Raw genomic sequence first — 20,372 nt, 5'->3', positions numbered from 1 at the left:
CGACTGTTTTTCATTCAATGACGGACCAGCAACCTGCATTTTGAAAAGTGGTAGCTAGACAAATAACAGAGCAATTACCAAACTACAGTGGCCTGCTTCTGGTACTGTTGATGTACGGCTTCTACCAACATGGCGGTTTTTTCCTCGCCTCGGATAGAAATAACTGAGCGCTGATTGGTTTTGCTGTGACTCCAGTTGTCTGTAGTTGCATTACACATCACCATCACTTGACAGCCTGCATTTGGAAAGTCGTAGTGGAGTTGTAGTACAGTCGATGTTTCAATCTACACTTTGGGATAGTAGAGTCAGACTTCTCTTTTAGTAACAGTGGTCCACGGAGCCGAATTGTTCACGTATATACCCCTGTGGGTGCCTGCACACTAATATGATCTGTCGACCTGAGACCTCATCTTCGCTGTCAAATTGTACCCTCGGATAGATCGTATTCCAGAGACAGCATTGGATCTTTCCGGCCACGAACTCATCGGGGGAGAAGGTATAGAACAAGGAATTTTGAGGTCAAAGCGTGATATGAGGACAAGCATATGAACGAAGAAGTCCTTCACCATGTTGACTCCACGGCATTCTGTGCTGGTGTCTGGCTACTGTCTATACTTGTGATCATATCCTCAATAGTCAACACGAGCACCTGGCTGCTGAGAGTCGTGGTTCGTATCGCTAGTAATGGTGATGGTGGTGGTGGTGGTCGCCGTGGAAGACAAGGAGAGGAAGAGGTGTGGGAAGGAGACAAAAGACCGCCAAAAGCAGCGACACGTCATTTTCACGCATGCTGTGCGCAACTTGTGGAAATCGCGGGGTGAGTCCCTCTAAAAGCAGCGGTATCTATATGTGCAAACAAGTGAGAAGTTGTCGCTTCGGGCTCTTCCTTCATTAGCACCCTCCGTTGGCCTGTACTTCTCTTTTCTGTCTTTCCTTGTGCTCCTCAATCGCGTCCAAGTATCCTCAGTTCCGAACACGCCCCAACAAGGCACAAACCGCCATGTCAGCGAAGTTCTGGTCATCCATACTTGGTCAACATGGACGGAGACGAGTGCGGGACATGTGGCTCAACGGAGTTTTACGATGAAGATGGTAGGATATTCTGTGCGAACGGACATGATCAGGGTTTGGGTCTTGCGACTGTCGAGGACGATGCCGACTTTGGAAGGCAGGGCACCGTGGTGAGGAAGAAGGAAATCAGAAAGAAACAAAAGGTCTCCAAAGGTATGTCAGTTCAGATACGAGCCGCGAAGCTGTTCAGCTCTCAATCGGACGACTAACCAACCACGTTGTATAGTGCTTCATGGTCCCAAAGCTTACCAGCTCTTCCTTCAAGCATGGCAGTTCATTCTGTGGAAGCAATGTCATGTGCTTGTCCATCAGAAAGGATTGCCGGCAGAGTTGTGGGTAGGTCGTTTCCACCCAACTGGTACCTCTGCGTTCTCCTCTGACGGCAACGACCTAGGAAATTGTCCGAGACTTGTGGACCTTGTGGCTTTCGAAGCTAGAGCATCGTCTCAACGATGGCCTAGCTGATGCATCGGAAAATCCGGACACGACAGCAAGCTCTGGCAACGAGACGGATGCTGATCTCGACACCGATGTGAGGCCTCAGCCATCTAAGAGGAACAAATCGGCACACGGCAATCCTACGCTTGTTGATACTATTGCTCTGAATTATCTGGGCATGGTCATGCTCAGGAGACCCATCGGACTTGCTGAAGTCTTGAAGTAGGTCAAACTGGAAATCTGGAAACTCTCACTGACGTGCTTCGAATAGATGGATACTCGAAGAAGAGGTTCCGTTCATCCGCGCGATTCGGCACGTCCCTCGAGACATGAAGGACAGACTACCGGGAGAGTATCAACAAGCCTTGGATACTGTACGGTTGGTGGGACCTGATGACCTGCAGAAAGCTGTCTACCACCGCGCAAAATGGTACGATACCTCGTTCGGCATGGCAATGCCACAGCTCAACCAGGATCTCCTGCTGCTCAGCTATATCCGCCAACTCGCTTTGCCGCTCGAGATTTACAGCGTCGCTCGTCGACTAAATACTGTCACACAGTATCACTTCAGCTACGCTGATGTTGCAAAATCCTCGAAGACAATGAGGCGCCACTCAATAACATATCCAGAGTCACAACTCATTTCTCTCGTCATTGTGGCCACAAAGCTGCTCTTTCCATTTGACTCCGACACCGTAAAGCGTTATCCACAAGATCCCAACGACCCAGCAACGCTGCGAGTGGATTGGTCAGCCTGGCTTGAAGCCAAGGCGACCTTCGACAAGCCGAATGAAACTGGTGATGACGGCAACTTCCTCAAACCAGGCTCAGAAATTCATGTTACTGACAATGATATCCTTGACATGACAGACCGACAACTGGACCAGTACATGGATTGGTACCAACAGATGTGGATTACAGGCAAGCATGCTTCCCAAGCAGACCAGTCACAAGAACAAACCATCGAGAAGGATATTCTCGACATGTTCCCGCTCCAAGCTGTTGCCGAGCGCACAAAGACATCGGAAGAGAATGAGAAAGCTTGTCAAGAAGAGCAGTCACGCCGCAACGCGCGAATCATGAAGGTCCAATCCTCCCTGAAAACACGACGAGCCATAACTTTGGAGGAGGAAAGCGAGCGCAACCTGGACGTTCTGCGCCCTGGGTCTCGATATCCGCGATACCCCAAAGTCGATGACCTGGAACGGGCGGCAGATGGTGCCGTGGTGAAGAAGTTCCACGAAGAAGCCGCCGGGGTCGCTTGTCTGAGCGTGAAGGCTCTCTTGCTGGCCGTGAATCGTACGGAGGAGAAGATCGAACAGTGGCTTGTGGATAGGAGAAGGGAAGAGGCATTTGGCGAGCAAGGGGAGCAGGCTGGAGAGAGAACGGACACGGACGACGATGACCCAGATGCTGGTGATCACATGGATTCCATCCCCGAGACAAGTCCTCCGGGGAAGCTTGCGAGAGATATGGAGGGCCTGGAGATTGGGCAGTCACCCAACGTCGAGGGTGCTGGCGCGGAAGCTGTAGACACGGAGATGTTGCTTCACTCGTCACTGGGGGCTTGATATGTGAAGGTGGTGAGGAAGAATAGCGTCCCCCTTGGACATTGGGTTACCGCTTCGTCATCCGTGGAAGCAGCGCGGTCGTATGTCCAGCCTCACTGCCTTATTCATGGGTCCGTCATTGAACATGGCTAAGGGAGCGATGTCCATGCCTTTTTCTCATTGCGCCGTCATGTATGTATAGTCGGCAACATATCCAGTAGATACATATGTTAGGCACTTGTGTGGGATCACACTCTCAATCCAATCCAACAAGGCCCTTCCCTTGACTGCTTATTCTTCCACCTTTTCCACCTCCCCGCCCTTCTCCGCCCACTCGATCCAACTCCCAGGAAACTCGCTAATCTTGCCCCCGAACGCCGCCTGCGCCGCCAGACCCGCGGCCGCCCGACTCCTCACACCGGCCTTGCAGTAGAAGATGACCTCGTCCTGCGCCGTGGGCTTCTCCCAGCCGAAGCGCTCCTCGAACTCGTCGGGCCCGAGGAAGAAGCCGTCGGCCGCGGATTTTATGGGCAGGTTCTGGGCGCCGGGGATCTTGCCCGTAGATTTCAGCTCCGAGGGTTCGCGGACGTCGATGATGACGCGGTTCGGCGCCGGGTGGGACGTGAGAGATTGCATGTCTGCGAAAGTGTAGAGGGTGGATGGTTGCGGCTCGGACGATGGAGTTTGTTCATTGCGTGCGACGAACCTCGTGCCCGTGAAATGTCGCTTGGGCTGACGCAGGCGGGGCATCGAGTGTCCACGGTCCAGGGCCTTTTGGGGAGGGAGACACGGCGACGCTTGTGATGCTTGGGACGAGGCAAGACGACGCCGTGGGAGGCTTAGGCGGATTGTGCTGGACGGGGACGAGCAGGTAATAGCTCTTCTAGACGTCGACGTTGAGATTGTGCGGAGACATTGTCGTAGGGATGAAGCTGGTTGTACTGATGCCATTTGTTCCTTTTTTTATTTCCTCTGGCGAGGTGAGTCGTGAGATTCGATCTTGATGTGATGGGTCTGTGTGTAAAGGGGAGAGGATGTCGAGGTGCAAGAACGAATGATAACTCACCTCAATCTGGCCAAATACGACAAATTGATTACTTGGTAACTATTTTTTTTCCTCTTCCCCTCTAATCTGTCACCCCGACAGGCGATTATCGGGGTTAAAGGTCCCTGTATCCTGGGGCGTGACACCCTCGGTTCAGGTGACGTCGGGCAGCAGTCTGGAGGCACCAGTCACCCAGCAGTGGCTCCTCCAGAGGATGAGTAAGCAGAAATACTGTGTAGCACGTGGGTGGCACGTGTTCAGAGTAGCACATATCAAACCCGCCGTGCTGTCTTTGACTTTCAGCAAACTCCGTGTCTGTACTACATGTGTCCTTGAAGCACTTCTTGAAGACTGACCTTCGAAACCATATCTTGAGTGCACTGGCGACCATATCACCATGAGGAATCAAAGAACGAACAGACTTGACCCTCCCACTTCTGGCAATCTCACGGATAGTACCTTGAACAGTAACAGCCAACATTCCGACCTGAAGATTGAACCATGGTACGCACAATGCTAGCTAGCGGGTAAGATGTCAACTTGATATATGGTAACAAGCTGCATCCTATCTTCGTATCATGCTATCAAGGTCTACGCAAGAGAGGCCTAAATTCACGCCTAATCATCTCCAGCGTTCGCCAACACCGTACACTTTGACCGAGCGGCAGAATGCCTTCCTGGAATATCCGGAATGGCCAATCTAAGATACTACCTTGAATCTTTTGTGGCAACATGTTCAAGCTTCCTGGTGGCTCTGCGCAGATAGTTCGACCACAACTAAACTCCTCGAGTTACTTGTTTGATGACTTGAAGATGGTATGTGCTAGCTTCGACAGGAATATTCGCTGTGCACGAGGAGTCTTCGCTCTCAATCCCACCCTTATGCGTGCAAAGAATCCACTAACCGGACGCAACTACTCCCTGGACAAACTCGCCGGTCCTAGACGCGACGTTGGCGTTGTAGGGTGAAGACATAGTGACCGCGGATAAAATCTACCTCTTACAGGTGCAGCTCGATTTGAATCTCCAAAGGACTGCGCCAGTGGACCCGATAATGGTGTTACAGATATCAAACACGCATTCACAAGGCTCTGCTCCGGTGGGCGACTCGGACATGGGCTTCTGATAATTACGAAACACCTCTTCTGGATTCCGATTGGACGAAATGGACTTCGTCGCCGCGCGTTTGAAACACATCGGGCATTTCCTACGAGATCATCATTTTGATCTATCTACTACCACAAATCTGAAAGCGATTTCAGTTGCGCCACTTCGGACTCCTCCAGGTATTCCGAACTTCGACTCACTGTGTCTCACGCCGAGTGCGATATACCACGACTTCGGGTCTTTGTAGAAATATGGGGCACACATTCAGTCGTCAAGGGCCTTTGGCTCAGTCTTTCTTTATTCCAAAGCCTGCAATCTCAGAGAAAACCCTACCAGACCAAATTGGAAAAGTACGTGCAAATCCTCAGATGGCGACGATATGCAGCATGGCCATGTCCTAATCCAAGGTGTCTAAACAGGTGTGTATTGTGACGGGAGGAAATGCCGGAGTGGGATTCGAAGTGTGCAAAATCCTGTATGAGCATAATGCGACGGTCTATCTTGCTGGTCGATCAGAGGAGAAATGCAAGCACGCCATCTCATCCATTGTCGACTCGATCGGCTCAAAGACGAAGCCCAAGGGAGCGCTCAGATATCTGAAGCTCGACCTTGCCGATTTGACCACGATCAAGGCCAGTGCGGACGAGTTTCTTCGACAGGAGACAAGGCTGGATTGGCTTTGTAACAATGCAGGAGTCATGCTGGCACCAGCTGGATCTCAAGGTGCCCAGGTTCGTCGAGCCTCGCAACTTCGCTGTCTTCTTTGATCTTCCCCGTCTCAACTAACACTCCCACCTGTGTCAAGGGCCATGAACTGCATATTGTTACCAACTGTCTTGGTCCTTGGCTCTTCACACATTTTCTCCACCCGATTCTCAGTTCCACCGCGGCAGGGTCACCACCAGACACCGTGCGTGTCTCATGGGCTGGCTCTGTGGTAATTGACCTGTTTTCACCGAAACATGGAATGTCCCTGGACTCCGATGGCAATCCACAACTCCCTCTTTCCGACCCTCAAAAGTTATACGCCATCAGCAAAGCGGGCAATCTGTTCTACGCCTCTGAATACGGCAAACGTTCAAGGACACAAGGCCCCAGTGTGGTCAGCACATGCTTCAACCCGGGAAATCTTCGCACTGAGCTGCAGCGTTATGTGCCACCCACACGCCGCATGCTCCAAAATCTGATGTTGTATCCTGCTATTTTTGGCGCATATACAGAGCTATTCTCTGGGTTTTCGGAAGATGTGAGCACTGAAATGAATGGTTGTTATATTGAGCCGTGGGGTCGTGTGTTGGATGTTAGGGCCGACGTCAAGGAGAGCTGCAAGAGTGTGGAAGAAGGTGGCAATGGAATTGCAAGAGCATTCTGGGAATGGAGCGATCGGGAGTGTAGGCCATACATGTGAGGTGAGTTCAAGCGGCTCACGCATTGTCCATGTGACTTGCAGTCTTCAAGAACCACTCATGCCATGAACATGGCCACCACTTGCCCTATTCTCGGAGCTATCTGCTGTTCGCAACCCAAGCTGACAGTGATGTAGGTGCGAAGGCGAAATCGAGTGCCTCCGCGGCGAGGAAAGCCACAGAGGTCGACTTCTACCGAGAGAGAACGAGATACTACGTCGAGAATGAGAAACAATGACCTACCATAACAGAACAATTTCGAGCAGACATCTGTCTCCAATGATCCGCTCGCCTTTCAACTCTCACGGAGCAAACGCGTGCCGACGTCACCTCAGCGCTGACAGTTCTGTTCTTTATCTCACCATGACAAGATTTGTGCAGATTGTGTGTGTCTCTAACAGGACATTGTGCAGCACTTGGAGCCCACTGGCCCAGGATACATGCTTCCATCATCTACTTCGCTAACCGGCCGTCCTGATACTGGGATGTGACTGGGGCGTGGTGAGTCAGCTCCTAGATATGATAAGCTTACATTGAATGACCCATTTTGGCCACCAGATATCGGTCTAGTATTCATCCACTCGGTGTCGGAGTGGTGTGTGGTTTCCCGCATCATACCAATTATGCGGCCAATCATGACTAGCACCTTGAACCTACCCGGTCTTTTCTAATCACTGCTATAGCGCAGATCTGCCCCAGACCGAGGTTCTGGAGATACATGGGCCCGGACACAGGCCGCGCCTAATAGCTACAACAATACAGGAGCTACCATACGTCCTTGAAACAGATGACCCCAATGTTTCGGGATAACCCCATTGAAACGAGACGGAGTAGTTCCTTGCTACATGCACCCTTGCCATGTGTGGCTTTTGGCCTTCAGTTTCCAAACAGCCCTGCCTGGGGTATCCCAAGATAGCCGCACAGAGAGCCTCGGAGGATATTGATGACTTTCTTCTTGACCATGGCCAATTCTCGCGGAAGCATGACCCTCACTGAACGAGTACCAAAGTGAAGACCCCCGGAGTGATGGACCTTGGGAACTAAAATGACATTGATACCCGCCCCGGACCGATGACAACACTTCGTTATGGTGCGGAGTCGACACGCGCTAAGGACGCCTCAGTCTTTTTGGGGGGGGCTCACTGCTTATTATTACCGAAGAACTCCAATGAGATGCAATTCGGGGCGAAAGGCTACAAGCATGCCAAAGTAAGAGGCTAGGCTGGGAATGGAGAAGACGTGGGGTCTTTCCATCCCAGCTGAACTCCATCTGGCCAGGCGGCGAAGCATACATCTCTATATAACCGAGCAGAGACGTGCCCTTCCTCCAACTTGTCTCGACCGAGGTCAACTAGCAACAACATCTGTAATCGGGAAATAAGATGGCCTTGTCATTCCTCGTCGCTGGCACGGCTGTGCTTCTGCTGGTGGGCATTCTCATCCAGCAGTACTCCAACCGATTGAGAGTCCCCCCGAACGCGAAACTACCTCCCGGTCCAAAGGGTACGTTGACCCCAGGATCTAATGTGTGCTGCTCCTACCTCTAGTGTTTCTTATCCACGTTCTCTTCTCCTCTCTTTCAAGTGGCGAATAATATATTCGTTTCCAAATGAGCTGATCAGGAAGTGATTCATTCACACAGGCAAGCCATTTGTGGGAAATCTCCTCGACATCCCGCCGCAGCACTCGTGGTTGAAGTTCAAGGCCTGGGCAGATCAATATGGCCCCCTCTACCGCATCTCCATCTTCGGCCGGAACCTGGTCATGGTGTCGACCGAGAAGATCGCCAATGACCTCCTGCGAGAACGGGGGAATCTGTACTCGTCTCGAGAGCAGCTGCCCATGGCGGCGAGGCTGATGTCGCGGAACCTGAGGCCGCTCTTTTTACCCTACGGAGGTGCGTGCTCCCTTCCGACACTGACCAAACGTTGAAAGACACAAACCACCGAGCAAGGCGGAAGGCTGACGAGATGCAAATAGAACTGTGGCGGCGAGGACGCAAAGTGATGCACAACATGACGATGCACGCGTCGGCCACGTCGTACCAACCCGTGCAGATCTACGAGTCGGAGAGGCTGCTGTGCGACCTGCTGCGGACGCCGGAGAAGTACGAGCAGCTGTTTGAAAGGTACGCGGCGGCAGTGGTGATGCGGCTGTGTTACGGCAAGACGGTCGACACGGGCGACGAGGTGTACGTGCGCGACATCCTGAAGATCGTGCACACGGTCGAGCGGGTCGCCTCGCCCGGGGCGTACCTGGTCGACACGTTCCCGGCATTGATGAACCTGCCGACGTGGCTGGCGCCGTTCAAGCGCGAAGCCGCACGGCTGCACGAGTTCGAGATCAACGTGTTCCGCGGCCTGCTCCTGGAGGTGCGGGAGCAGATGCGAGCCGACAAGGGCCCGCGATGCTTCTCCAAGACGTTCCTCGAGCGGCAGGCCGAATTTGGCCTCTCGGACGACGAAGGCGCCTATGTCATCGGCACGCTGTTCGAGGCCGGCGCCGGCACCACCGCCGCGGCCATGATGTCGTTTGTGCTCTGCATGTGCCACTCCCCCGAGTGGCAGACCCGCATCCAGCAAGAGGTCGACGCCGTGGTTGGCGACCACCGAATTCCAGACTACAGCGACATCCCGTCGCTGCCGACGTGTCGGGCCGTCATCAAGGAGGTGCTGCGCTGGCGGCCCGTGACGGCGGGAGGCGTGCCGCACGAGCTGATCAAGGACGATGTGTATAATGGGTATTTCCTGCCAGCGGGGACCAACGTCCATGCGAACCAGTGGTGAGATATTTTTTTTTTTTTTGTTTTCTATCCTTGCCATTACCACACCCCCGGCGCTTGTATGCACGGGGCTCCCTTTTCTTGTCAAACAGATTCCCTTTGTTCACCCTCATGCCACAATATATCTACTCTCACTCACCTACTCACCTACATACCCACTCAATTACTCACTGACTTACCCACCTCACTCAACAACAGGGCCATCCACCGCGACCCAGAGCTATACCCCGACCCGGAGACGTTCAACCCGTCGCGCTGGCTGGACCCGAGCTTCCCGACGTTCCGCGAACCGCTGACAAAGTTCCCCAACCTGCAGAACTACTCGTGCTTCGGGTTCGGGCGCCGCATCTGCCCCGGGATGAACATCGCCGAGAACTCGCTGCACCTGCTGGTGGCGCGGATCGCGTGGGCGGCGCACATTTCGCCGCGGCCGGGCGTCGGCCTCCCCCCGCTGTACGACTACACGGCCGGGTTCAACGTGCAGCCGCGGCCGTTTGTGTTTGATCTCAAGCCGCGCGGCGAGGCGAGGAGGGCGCTCGTCGACAAGGTCTGGGAGGCCGGGAGGGCCAGGGATCCGTTGGACGAGGTGCATACCTTGTGATGATGTCACCAAAGGAATAAAGAAAAGAGTAGAGGGGGAAGAGGTAGAGACATATACACACACACACACACAGAGAGAGAGAGAGAGAGAGAGAGAGAGAGAGAGACGAAGAGATGAAAGAAGGAGGAAAGGTGAGAGAAAAGAGGGAGGGACACACAGGTATCATTTCCACAGAAAATACTTCTTATGTATCTTGATAGAGCTGGGGTTATCAACAGGTGGGCAGGGTAGGTACCCAAGGCACGTGCCATGGTACTTGTACACCGTAGGTAGCAAGAACCCATTTCGAAAGTGGGGGGGGAAAAAACATCAGCATTAAAACGAGCATTGTACAACTTAATCTTTACCTTCAACCTCACCGTCCTTCACTCACGTACTCACGCACTCACTCGGATATTTTTTCCATGTACTCGGTACAAGTACAGGTACAGGTACAGGTACAGGTACAGGTATTCCTACTTTTGCGTCTGTGTACAAAGTACTCCGTTCAAGCACCGAGTAGGTAGAGTTATACCGCACTATACCGCGCTATAGCAGACACGGTTAATGCATGTACCAGACAAGGTTAGTGCGCAGAGATCCCCACTCGTACTTAAGAACGTCCGAGTACCTCCTCGCTCGTACAGTACCGAAACAATCCAAGGGAACCTAACACCTAATTACAGTGGGTGACAGGGCAGGGCGATGTGGTCCATTCCATCTCCAAAAGTACGGGGTACTAGACAAGCATGACGAGGTACCTCGTACTCGGTACTCGGTCCTTGTACTCGGTACATCCGTCCATATCGACCAATACATACACCCTTTACACACCCGGGGTGCTGGTGTCCGCGAGAAATCCTGCATGTCCGACATACAACTCAAGGTCGACATCTTAATGGACATCATCTATCTACACATCCCATCAAATAGCTGGGCCACTTACCACATTCACAGGAAGATTTCGGTGCACGAGTAGGTGGCGATGTGGCTTGATGTGCTTTGATGAAGAATAAAACGCTTTTTCCATTCCAAGCACGACAACAAAGAGTCTCGCTGCAACTGACGCTCATCTATCCCTCTCACTTGCGCCAGATATTCCCACCTAGTAAGCGTTACATGGCCGGTGCCGGTGTTTTGTATCCCATTCCTCTAAAGTCGTGCCCTTTGAACGTGATCCGTTAGTCGTGACAATCATCCATTGCCCTGGTCCAACTTCCCAAGTCGCCAGGATCCCTTCTCATACACAGAAAAGGTCCGTGTGAGCCCAGCCTTGTCATCTTTCAGCGTCCCCTCCGCCAGTTACCACCCCGAGATCGTCACCCTCCCCGGTTTCCGCGTCCACAAACTGCTCCCCCGATGTGGTCGCGAAACTCTGCTTCCGACTCGAATTGGAGGATCTAAACGGTTCCTCGAATTCCTCTTCGTGCGTCGAGGAGGCGTTGCTCGCTGTTCCCAGGGTTACATCCCGATTGTATGACGTCGTAGATGCGGCAGTCTTGTCGTCGACCGCCTCTTCATTCTCCCGCTCAGCCTTTCTCATCTTCAGCCTCTCCTCGTTAGACATGTGCTGCCATTCTGGAGACATGGTGATGACACTGGCCTTCTTGCCGTGGAGAATGAAACTCCCCGTGCCCCGTTTTAATTCCTCGGCTTCACCGTGCGTAAGTTTGCCTCCATCATCTGTCGTAGCCAAACTAGAGCCCGATTCTTTACTCTTCTTATGGCGATGAACACTAGGAGACTGGTGAAGGTGGTGATGGTGGTGGAGGTGTGGCTCACGCAAGCTGCGCTGAAGGCTCCGGCGAACGCTTCCAGCCTTTGACGGCTCAGCCGCGCCCGCCATTGTTCCAACCCGATCCCGTTCTGATTCACTGGTGTCAGGCCTCCTATCCCGGGCGACGTTACCGTCCACGTGCGTCAGTCCGGCTTCGCGCAAGACACGTTCCTCGGAGTCATCCGCTCCGCGTGCAAGTCGGTCTCTATCTCGGCTGTGATGGGAACTGGTGGTAGAAACTTGGTGTGAAAGACTGTGCGAGTCCTGGATGCTTTCGTGCCTCGATAGAGACGCCTCTCCGGACACAGACGGGCTTATAGCCGATGGAAGGTCGGCCGTGCTGATGCTGAAGTTTTCCGATGTCTTGAGCTTGTCGACAATGTTGGACAGCCTCGACGAAGTAGCACTGGCCGGTGACAAGGTGATGTGGCTTGTGTCGGTGATGGTTCGCCCCAGATCTCCTTGACCCGTCCTCAGAGGAGTGGTTTTCTGAGGCGTCGAAGTCAATGACGCCTTGGGAGCAGGAAATGCGGTGGCACCCTCCTCTTCGAGGTCTTTGAAAAGAATGTCTCGGTGAGTCCTCGTCCTCCAAAGCTCCACTCTGGTCCATTTCAATTTGGCCGACATACGGCCGGCAGCCAGCACGAGAAATTCACGAGTCTTCTGTTGGATGGGGAGCAAGATGAGCAGATGCCGCGCGTTGCGAAGGAGATGGTCGAGTTCCTTTTGAGCCACCGCGATCCTCTCGTCAAAATCGCTGATTTTCTCGTTAATCAGTTGCCGGCGGTAGAACATAATCTCCCACGCCATCTGGGGGTCGACCTTCTTGTCTTTCTGGGGTGTGTCCCCACTTTTGGAGGAGAAATCTGAGTCCTTTCGCAGCAGATGACGGCCTTCGTAGTTGGATCCCAGAAGCCCGCGCATCCTCACACCGGCGGTGCGGAAAGTAGCCGCGTAGTTGAGCTTGCCGATCCAGTCGTTCATCTCGACCTCGCTGTTAGCTAGGAAAATCTCCTCGAAACCTCCGTGCTTGATGAAAACAAAGGCATTCTTGTGTTTCTTGTAGCTCGAATCCAGTAATGCCACGGCATCGTCCATAGACATCAGCGCATCGGGTTCGAAAGAAGTAAGCGGCGGTTTGAAGACAAGAGGAGCAGATCTATTGGTCGACTTGGAATGGGCATCGTGCTGCGCAATCAGCTTCTTGACCCACCCGACATCTTTGAAGAAATAGAGCTTTGAGTCAGTCAGGATCGCACCCCATTCTTGCCACGGGCGCTTTGCTTTCTTCTTCTTTGGATCCTTGCGCCACAGCAGCCCCACTTTGGCAACCTTGATACTGACCAGGCCAGCTTGCGCTTCACCGGGGTTGCTAATGGTGGCTTGGGACAAGAAAGCATCCGGCCTTGACCTTGCAGACACAATCTGCAACACCGCTGAGTTCACAAAAGCCTTATGATGGTGTTCGGTCTCGAGCACACCGGATGTGCCTGTGGAACAATAGCAGTCCTCAGTATCCATGACATCTTTCAGAGACGGCCGCAACACGTCCAACTTATTATCCAAGATCAGAGTGTAGGGGTCGACAGGACCGCGGAGGCTTTCAAGGCTTCTAGTCTTGATGAGGCTTCTCTTTGGTTTGGGTGCTGATAGACGGTGACTGTTGACGGCCACCTCGTCTTCAAAGTGAATGAAGGGCGTGTAGCACACATTGTCGTAGAAGCAGTCGAGAATATCACTGGAAATCTGCACCGGACCCTGTTGGGTGTTCTTGACATAGTCTTGTTTCTGCATCTTCCTCTTGTTATTCTTGTTGTGCGTGTCGGAGTGTAGGAGAAGGATCGAGAACGCGACAAAGGCCGCTTCGTCCGTCGAGGAGAAGATTCCCGGGTTACATTCATAGTACCTGTCCGCGAACCCGGCGAGCAGTCTATCGATCTGCTGCGTTTCTTTGGGCAACTCTACTTCCATCAACATCTTCCGGATCGCCATGTCAATGGAATCGCCAAAATAGGAAAAGCCGCGCATGTACTTGCGCAAGCATGTTTTGGAAAAGTCATCTGCGCTCTTGCAGAGAATGGACGCCATTGCGCTCCGGGGAACTGCGGCCTCGAGCTTTTCCAGGTAACTAGCCGGGGTATCGCCATCCTCTCGTTTGGGATACACCCGCTCCGGTTCCGGCTCTCGAGGGATGTGTAAAGAGTTGGATTTTGAGCCAGGCGTCCCGGGAGTTGAGCCAGCACCGCGCGTAGGTGGCGCGGAATTCTGCCGTAGTCTGTGAGGAAGGGACAGCAGATCGCCAAAGCTTCTTCGTCCACTTGTCGACGTCGATGTTCGCGTTGATGCTGGCTGGGGACCTGATTCAGATAACCTCTCAGTTGATTTCCCTAGCGAGCTCAAGGTCGAAGATCTTCCTCTTCCCGATAGTCGCGGGGGAATCAGTGTCACTGATGGCGTCGATTGACCAGAGTGGGTGGACCAATTGGAGTCTTGCCGCACAATGGTGGCCCCCGGCGACCCAAATGGAGCATTTGTAAGTGCCGTGGCGGAATGAGTGGGTGAAGGAACTGCAGAGCCATGCCGGCTCGGCTCAGTGTCAAATCTCACCGCCGTGTTTGATCTCCTGCTCGGCGACATAGATTTCCTTCCCATCAGAGACTCTTGAGGGGTATGCGAGGCCGTGGTCCGCCCTGAGGCAGGTGTTGCAAACTTTTCAGGTAGTGGGAAAAGCAGACCTTTATTCTTCTTGCGCCTCTTCAACTTGAAGAAGGTGGTGGTGGTAGAGATGGTGTGTGTGGTGGTAGTCTTTGCGTAGACGTGGTGGTCCCCAGAACTATCATCCGATCGAGACGACTCCGAGAGTCGCGTAATGGGGATGGCCAGCGAGGACGAAGATTCGTCACCGTACGCAGGCGGCTCCGCGCCAGAATGTCCTGTCTTTGGTCGCGGAAGGCGCTCAAACGAGGTGGTTTCTTTGAGCATCCCAGGTTTCGCCAAGCTCGCTTTTTCATCCTGGCCGTCTTCGTTACCAGTACCTTTCAAAGGGTCTAAAATAGTCCGTCTAAAGCTGTGACTCTTGCGGAAAGGACTTGGCGCTCTGGCAAACAATTTCCTTTTCGATGGCTTCTGGGCAGGCTCGTCGAAGTCGTTGGTCGTCGGCGCAGTTGTGATGATTGTGGGTGCTGCTCGATACAGAATTAGCAGTCTGCTTAAAAGACCAAGAGAAAAAAAAAATACATACGTGGGACGTCGTTGGAAGGACTGATCTCCTCCTTCTTGAATCTGCTGGACAGTTGTGGATCCGACGCATGCCTCAATCCCAAGAGTGACAGTCGTTGAGGCATAGACTTGAGACCAAAGCCAAGGTCATTTTGCATCCCGTTTCTTCCATCTCCTTCAATCTGCGTCGGTGATCTGGTCGCCGGGGTGCTGGCACTTTTCAGCGGATCAGTTTGGTAGGAAGGTACATGAGGCTGGACGGGGGGTTGGTGGCCGGGAAGTCCCTCCAGATCCTGCGTCAAAAATGGAGGGAAAGGTTCGTCGTTGGTCCGCGACAGACTCAGACTCAGTCTCTTCAGAGAGCTACCGCGGCTGTGGGTTCGAGTAGATGGCACGTTGCTGCTAGCCGACGTAGAGGGGGGATCTTCGACGATACTGCCATGTCTGCGGTGACTAGGACCCGATGTAGGCTTCGATGGTAGTAGGGTTCGCAACGGCATGGCGTAAGATATGGACAAAACCGTGGTTCAGACCATGGCGAACAAAATAGCTGCAGCGATGTGTATCGTGCAGTACAAACGGAAAGTCGAGAGGGGGTGATCGGACAACGGACAACTGCGTACGTGGACCAGGAGAGACTCAGTTCAGAAATAATAATTGCTCTGCTTTTAGATGGGAGGCCCCGAATCCTCAGTCAGCAGGCCCGCTGTGACTGTGAGATGGTGTGTGCAATGCAGGCAGTATCTGGGACACCAGATTGCAAGAGACAAAGGAGGAAGCGAGTGGAAAGAGGGTGAAGGCAATCCGCTGTGGTGTTAATCGGGGGGAATAGTAGATGTGAGATAAAGTTGGCATCGAAGTGCACTATGGCGGTGATGTTTCTTGGAATTGTTGCAGGACGTACGTGGACGGCGGAGTTGGAGGTTCACGACTACATTTCCGGTGCGGGCAGCAGGTGCGTAGCTGCCCAGGCTGCCCAGGGTGCCCAGGGATGTGTGCTAACAAGGGACCCCTTATAATCCCCTCTCCCCTTTAGGCCTGTTCCAGGCCTTGAGCCAATAACTGTGCCTTAGAAGCCACGGGGCTAGGCGTCCCTCCCCCTCGCTTTCCTCAATCGAGGCGAAACTACTTCGTAGTGCTCGTACTACTGTACCTGGAACTCCTGCCACGTGCTTCATCTCTCAGGTGAATTTCTCGAGCCTCTCAAGCTCCCCAGCCCCCTAGAATTTGACTGAGGACCCTACAAGTACGAGGTAGGTATGGGATCATGCATATGCACATTCCTCCAGCACGACTCCGTTTCCTCGCTTGATCCCTCTCGCTTGCCCAAATCCGGGGCGGAACCCGTGGGATTGTCCTTGGTTGTAGCCGATGCAAGGTGTCATTATCATTGTTCTCCAGACCGAGTACTGCTTCTAGCTTGTCCTTGGCCCCATGAGGAAGGAGCTGCGATAATCTTGTGACATTCTTATCATTCTATACTAGCCCTGGATAAACGCCTGCGTAAGGTGTATCAAGGTATCTCCCAGCGCCCACCGATGCCAAAATCACTCGCTTGCCATGCAAATTCAACCCAGGAATATCCGTACTGATCCTCTACCGGGTGGTTATGACCGGGAGCCATAACCACCAGGTAACACATAATGCCCACTAGATCTCGCATTATACATCTGATAAGGCTGCTGGTGCTGCATCTGTTGTATCTGCTGTGCCTGAGCCTGAGCCTGTTGCTGATACTGCCACGCCGACTGGTTCGACCAGGCGTGTTGCGGCTGTTGCGGCACGGTACCACCCCAGTACAGAGGTCCTTGAGAGCCGGCCCATTGCCCACTTTGTCTGACGTCAACAGGCGAGTTGTAGCTGGCATGCGACTGCATTCCGTAGGTGCGCTCTGCCGCCTGCCTTTGCGCGATGGCCTCTTGAACCATATGACCGGCAACCCCGTCCTTTATGTTTCTCTTTTCTTGCTCTCGTGCTTCGATCGCCCCTATCAGCCCGACAGATGGGTCTGGCGTCTTACTCCGGTCAACCACCTGAATCAACGGGCCACCAGTCATTTTGGCAACATGCTCCTGTTCTCGGGCTGATAAATGTGATGATGGATCGATCAATAACGAATGCCTCGAGCTGGGTCGAAGCATTGAATCTCGTTTTTTCTGCAATTTGTTTGGAGACTGCTCGACCTTACTGTAGGAAACACTCCGGTGAGGGACATATCCTTGTGGAACCCTAGCAGCGACGGCGCGTTGCTGGACGAACTCCTCAGCTGTCAAGCCTCCTACTGAATTGTGCCTCTCCAGGGTCGTTCCGGGATGCCAAGCATAGCTAGATGAGCGCGAGTGAGCGCCCTTGGGGCTGTTTCTCTCAACCAACGGTGACCTCTGCCCGTCGCCAGGGCTAAGATTTCCCGGAGAGGCTCGCTCTTCTTGAGGAGATCTGGTCAAAGGCGTTGCGGGAGCGGTCAATGGCTGATCAAACGGCGACTGCCGTCCGGTGATTCCAGAAGCCGTCGGAGGACGACTGTGTCCCGGGGTCAAGCTAGGGGTAAACGTCATGCCAAAGTCAACGACCGGTATGTCGATTTTGGCCGAGTCTTGTTGGCCGCCACTGGACAGTTGAGGATCTCCGACTGTCTTCAAGACGCCTGTCCTGGTTTTTCTGTGAAATACAGGACGATCATCGTCCTCGGGAAGACTGTCATAGTCCGGTGAACTACTCGGGGTGCTGTCATAACTGGAGGCTGAGTGTCTGGACATCCTGTCGGGCGATTGCAGACGGTTGGATGGTGTTAACAGGGTTGATGTGGTTGTCGGGACAGGCTTTCGATGGATCGGTTTGGTGGCCGTTGACTGTACAGAGGGCATCCGGGGATGTTCTGGTCTGACATCAGCAGGGTTTTGCGTATAAGCACCTTCTGCTACCACTTCTTGAGAAACAGGTTGATTAGCAGATATTTCTTCGTCGCGAGGGGTCTCATTTACCCCTCGAAGCCCCTGATTCTCGCCTTCTCGGCCATTATTCCACGCCACCAACGCTGCATGCCCCGCCGCCCCACTGTTCGCGAGTTTATTCACATCAACAATCTGAGACAAGGTTCCATTCGACATTCGACTTTTCTCACGTCTCAAGTCCGGTCGAGCATCGGGTCGCCTCTGCGGGACGTCACTGTGTTGATGCTGCATATTTGGAGGAGCCACCACCGGCGCAGGTGGTGCTGTTTCGCCTACATCTCGTTGAATATCTTCCGGTTGAGTCCGTGGACCTTGTCCGTCGCTATCCGAGCTGTAGCGGCTGTCTGATGTTTCTGCTTCGCTATGAATAATGTTATTCTTGAATGGATTTCGATGAGCAGGAGGAGCCGGGGGAGGCTGAATAGGCTCCATATCGGTGTATTCAGTGGACAACCTGGAAGGATGATAATGGTCGTGCTGGCGACGATTCTGGGTCGGTGACATGTACGCCACGGATTCTGATACAGACCTTGAATGGTGGTTTTGTCCTGGAGAGAGATAGGCCGTGTTTGCTGGAGCAGTGACAACTTTCTTTGGAGAAGCAAACACTGCATCGGTTGATTGATTGTGCTGATGTCGCGAAAAAGGCGACGAACGTACTGAATCAGCATCGTCGTAATGCACGCCTTGCCTGGATTCCGAAAATACTCGGTTCGGGCGCCTATTCTCGAAAGTGCCACTCGAACGTCCCTGTGCGGTCATAGACATTCGCTTAGAAGTTGCCTCTTTCAACTGTCTCCGCCATTCACGTTCGCTCCATTTTTCGCTTCCCTGAGAATGGACAAGCGCGGCAACGTCAATAATGTCCAGATAGCCGTATCTCCGCTCCCGCGGCATCGCAAACATGAGGCCTCGAGTGTCCCATGTGTCGGCTATTAGCCGTTGGGGACGGCCGTAAAGGTGGAAAATGTCATAAACAGGGAAAAGCCACCGAAGCATCATTTCAAAACCTGACACTGCAGGATGTACCTCGGGCATCACGAAGACAAAGCCTTCAGTCTTGGATTCTGGTGTAGAATGTATTGTGATGCGGCCTTCAACTTTGACCAAGGTAGACTGGTCGATCAACGGCTTAGACTGGGGGTAGATAGCGTACGCTGAATATGCGTCGGTAATGGTCGCTATAGGCATGGCCTTTTTTGTCTTCTTGGTGTCATAGAACTTGATGACTCCCTTCGGCATGGCGGGTCGGTCGTACGCTGATTTCTTCTTCAGGGACTTGTTGGACTTTTGCCATTCTTTCTCGTCAGGAGGCTCTATCACACACCAGCATCGCCTCCATGGAGTGCCAGCGCCAAATCGAACTCGCGCCCAGTCTTCCGTCTTGAATTTGGTACGCTCCATGATCGTCCGGATATTGTTTAAAGACTTCCCTTTGCCGGCAATCAAAGAGCCAGTGTACAGTTCCTGGAGTGAGGCATGTTCAAACATTGCGAGTCTGATGCCAGCCGTCCACTGCGTGAGAGAGTGGAGAGAGTTAAAATGTAGCAAATACCGATTCTTGCCCGCCGTAGATATGGAGAGTACATTCTGTAAAGGTTGGACATCGGGATTTCGCGTAGGGAGCGTCTCGATCTGCCAGTAACTCAGAATCAGCCCGCCCACAAGAGTCTGAAAGATCGTACCATCTTGATGGAGGCATCCGCCAGGTTGATAAATGTAGGAGCCACTTCTCCATCCTGGCCGGCCGCGTCCAAAGCAGCGGCGTCCCAAAGCGAAAGTACCGTGCCGACCAGTTGAGCGAAGCATTCGGTCCAGTTGCGATCCGGATTAGGTCTTCCATCTTTCAAAAGGTTACTCGATGGATCAAAATCCAGAGGGTTCGGAAAGCACTTACGAGTGTCAAGATCATTCAGTTTGAGAAAATACCCTGCATGGGATGATCAGCATCAGGACATGTAGATCGAGGAAGTAATCAATAAACACCTTCTTGATAGAGCTTGTTGCTGTGACTTGAGAGGAAGCTAGTGGGGTCGTCAGCACTAGACATTCATATAACTAGGCCACCAGGCGCACCTGAACACCGGTCTCAACTCCTCGATATGATTTTCTCTTTCCAACTCCATCGACGGAGGTGTGTACACCATGGATACAGGGCGGGATGCAGCCCGCTCCGTCCGGGGGGTTGTTCGAGGGGTTTCGGAGGGCGTCGGAAATTCCTGGTAACGAGCCGATGACGGTGAGTCCTTATCGACGATTTGGGTCTGGCCGGAGGAGGCCTTGGAGAGCGAAGAGATGGAGAGGGTCGAATTGCTGAATGCCGCAGCCTTGAAGCTCTCGGAAAGGTTGCGAAGGCGGCCCATGTTGACAACCTCGTCGGGGGTTTAGCCGTATGGAACTTGCACCTGCCGTTCAGGCCCAGACTCACTCGCCGCACCAGAAAGAA

At 53.1% G+C, this 20,372-nt stretch overlaps 6 protein-coding genes across 6 annotated transcripts; 3 read left to right on the top strand and 3 right to left on the bottom strand.

The window, feature by feature from the left end:
• Nucleotides 1-1,037: 1,037 nt before the first annotated feature.
• On the top strand, nucleotides 1,038-3,080 carry Z517_02399 (uncharacterized protein; the record flags this gene model as incomplete). The annotated part of the gene is made up of 4 exons (XM_013431509.1): nucleotides 1,038-1,224; nucleotides 1,298-1,407; nucleotides 1,466-1,731; nucleotides 1,781-3,080. 4 exons carry the CDS (start codon nucleotides 1,038-1,040, stop codon nucleotides 3,078-3,080), a joined length of 1,863 nt encoding a protein of 620 aa, XP_013286963.1.
• Nucleotides 3,081-3,350: 270 nt separating this feature from the next.
• Nucleotides 3,351-4,010, bottom strand: Z517_02398 (uncharacterized protein; the record flags this gene model as incomplete). Its single annotated transcript, XM_013431508.1, has 1 exon — nucleotides 3,351-4,010. The coding sequence occupies one exon, from the start codon at nucleotides 4,008-4,010 to the stop codon at nucleotides 3,351-3,353; it is 660 nt and encodes a 219-aa protein (XP_013286962.1).
• Nucleotides 4,011-5,462: 1,452 nt separating this feature from the next.
• On the top strand, nucleotides 5,463-6,855 carry Z517_02397 (uncharacterized protein; the record flags this gene model as incomplete). Its single annotated transcript, XM_013431507.1, has 4 exons — nucleotides 5,463-5,561; nucleotides 5,631-5,942; nucleotides 6,017-6,602; nucleotides 6,755-6,855. The coding sequence occupies 4 exons, from the start codon at nucleotides 5,463-5,465 to the stop codon at nucleotides 6,853-6,855; spliced, it is 1,098 nt and encodes a 365-aa protein (XP_013286961.1).
• Nucleotides 6,856-7,999: 1,144 nt separating this feature from the next.
• Z517_02396 (uncharacterized protein) lies at nucleotides 8,000-10,000 on the top strand (the record flags this gene model as incomplete). Its single annotated transcript, XM_013431506.1, has 4 exons — nucleotides 8,000-8,120; nucleotides 8,260-8,514; nucleotides 8,598-9,399; nucleotides 9,598-10,000. The coding sequence occupies 4 exons, from the start codon at nucleotides 8,000-8,002 to the stop codon at nucleotides 9,998-10,000; spliced, it is 1,581 nt and encodes a 526-aa protein (XP_013286960.1).
• Nucleotides 10,001-11,255: 1,255 nt separating this feature from the next.
• Z517_02395 (uncharacterized protein) lies at nucleotides 11,256-15,475 on the bottom strand (the record flags this gene model as incomplete). Its single annotated transcript, XM_013431505.1, has 2 exons — nucleotides 11,256-14,938; nucleotides 14,998-15,475. 2 exons carry the CDS (start codon nucleotides 15,473-15,475, stop codon nucleotides 11,256-11,258), a joined length of 4,161 nt encoding a protein of 1,386 aa, XP_013286959.1.
• Nucleotides 15,476-16,582: 1,107 nt separating this feature from the next.
• Z517_02394 (uncharacterized protein) lies at nucleotides 16,583-20,289 on the bottom strand (the record flags this gene model as incomplete). Its single annotated transcript, XM_013431504.1, has 5 exons — nucleotides 16,583-19,561; nucleotides 19,612-19,769; nucleotides 19,824-19,856; nucleotides 19,913-19,950; nucleotides 20,003-20,289. 5 exons carry the CDS (start codon nucleotides 20,287-20,289, stop codon nucleotides 16,583-16,585), a joined length of 3,495 nt encoding a protein of 1,164 aa, XP_013286958.1.
• Between the last annotated feature and the right edge of the window lie 83 nt (nucleotides 20,290-20,372).

Source organism: Fonsecaea pedrosoi (assembly GCF_000835455.1).
Source record: "Fonsecaea pedrosoi CBS 271.37 unplaced genomic scaffold supercont1.2, whole genome shotgun sequence".
NCBI classification, from domain to species: Eukaryota; Fungi; Ascomycota; class Eurotiomycetes; order Chaetothyriales; family Herpotrichiellaceae; genus Fonsecaea; species Fonsecaea pedrosoi.
This window is presented reverse-complemented; position numbering and strand designations above follow the sequence as displayed.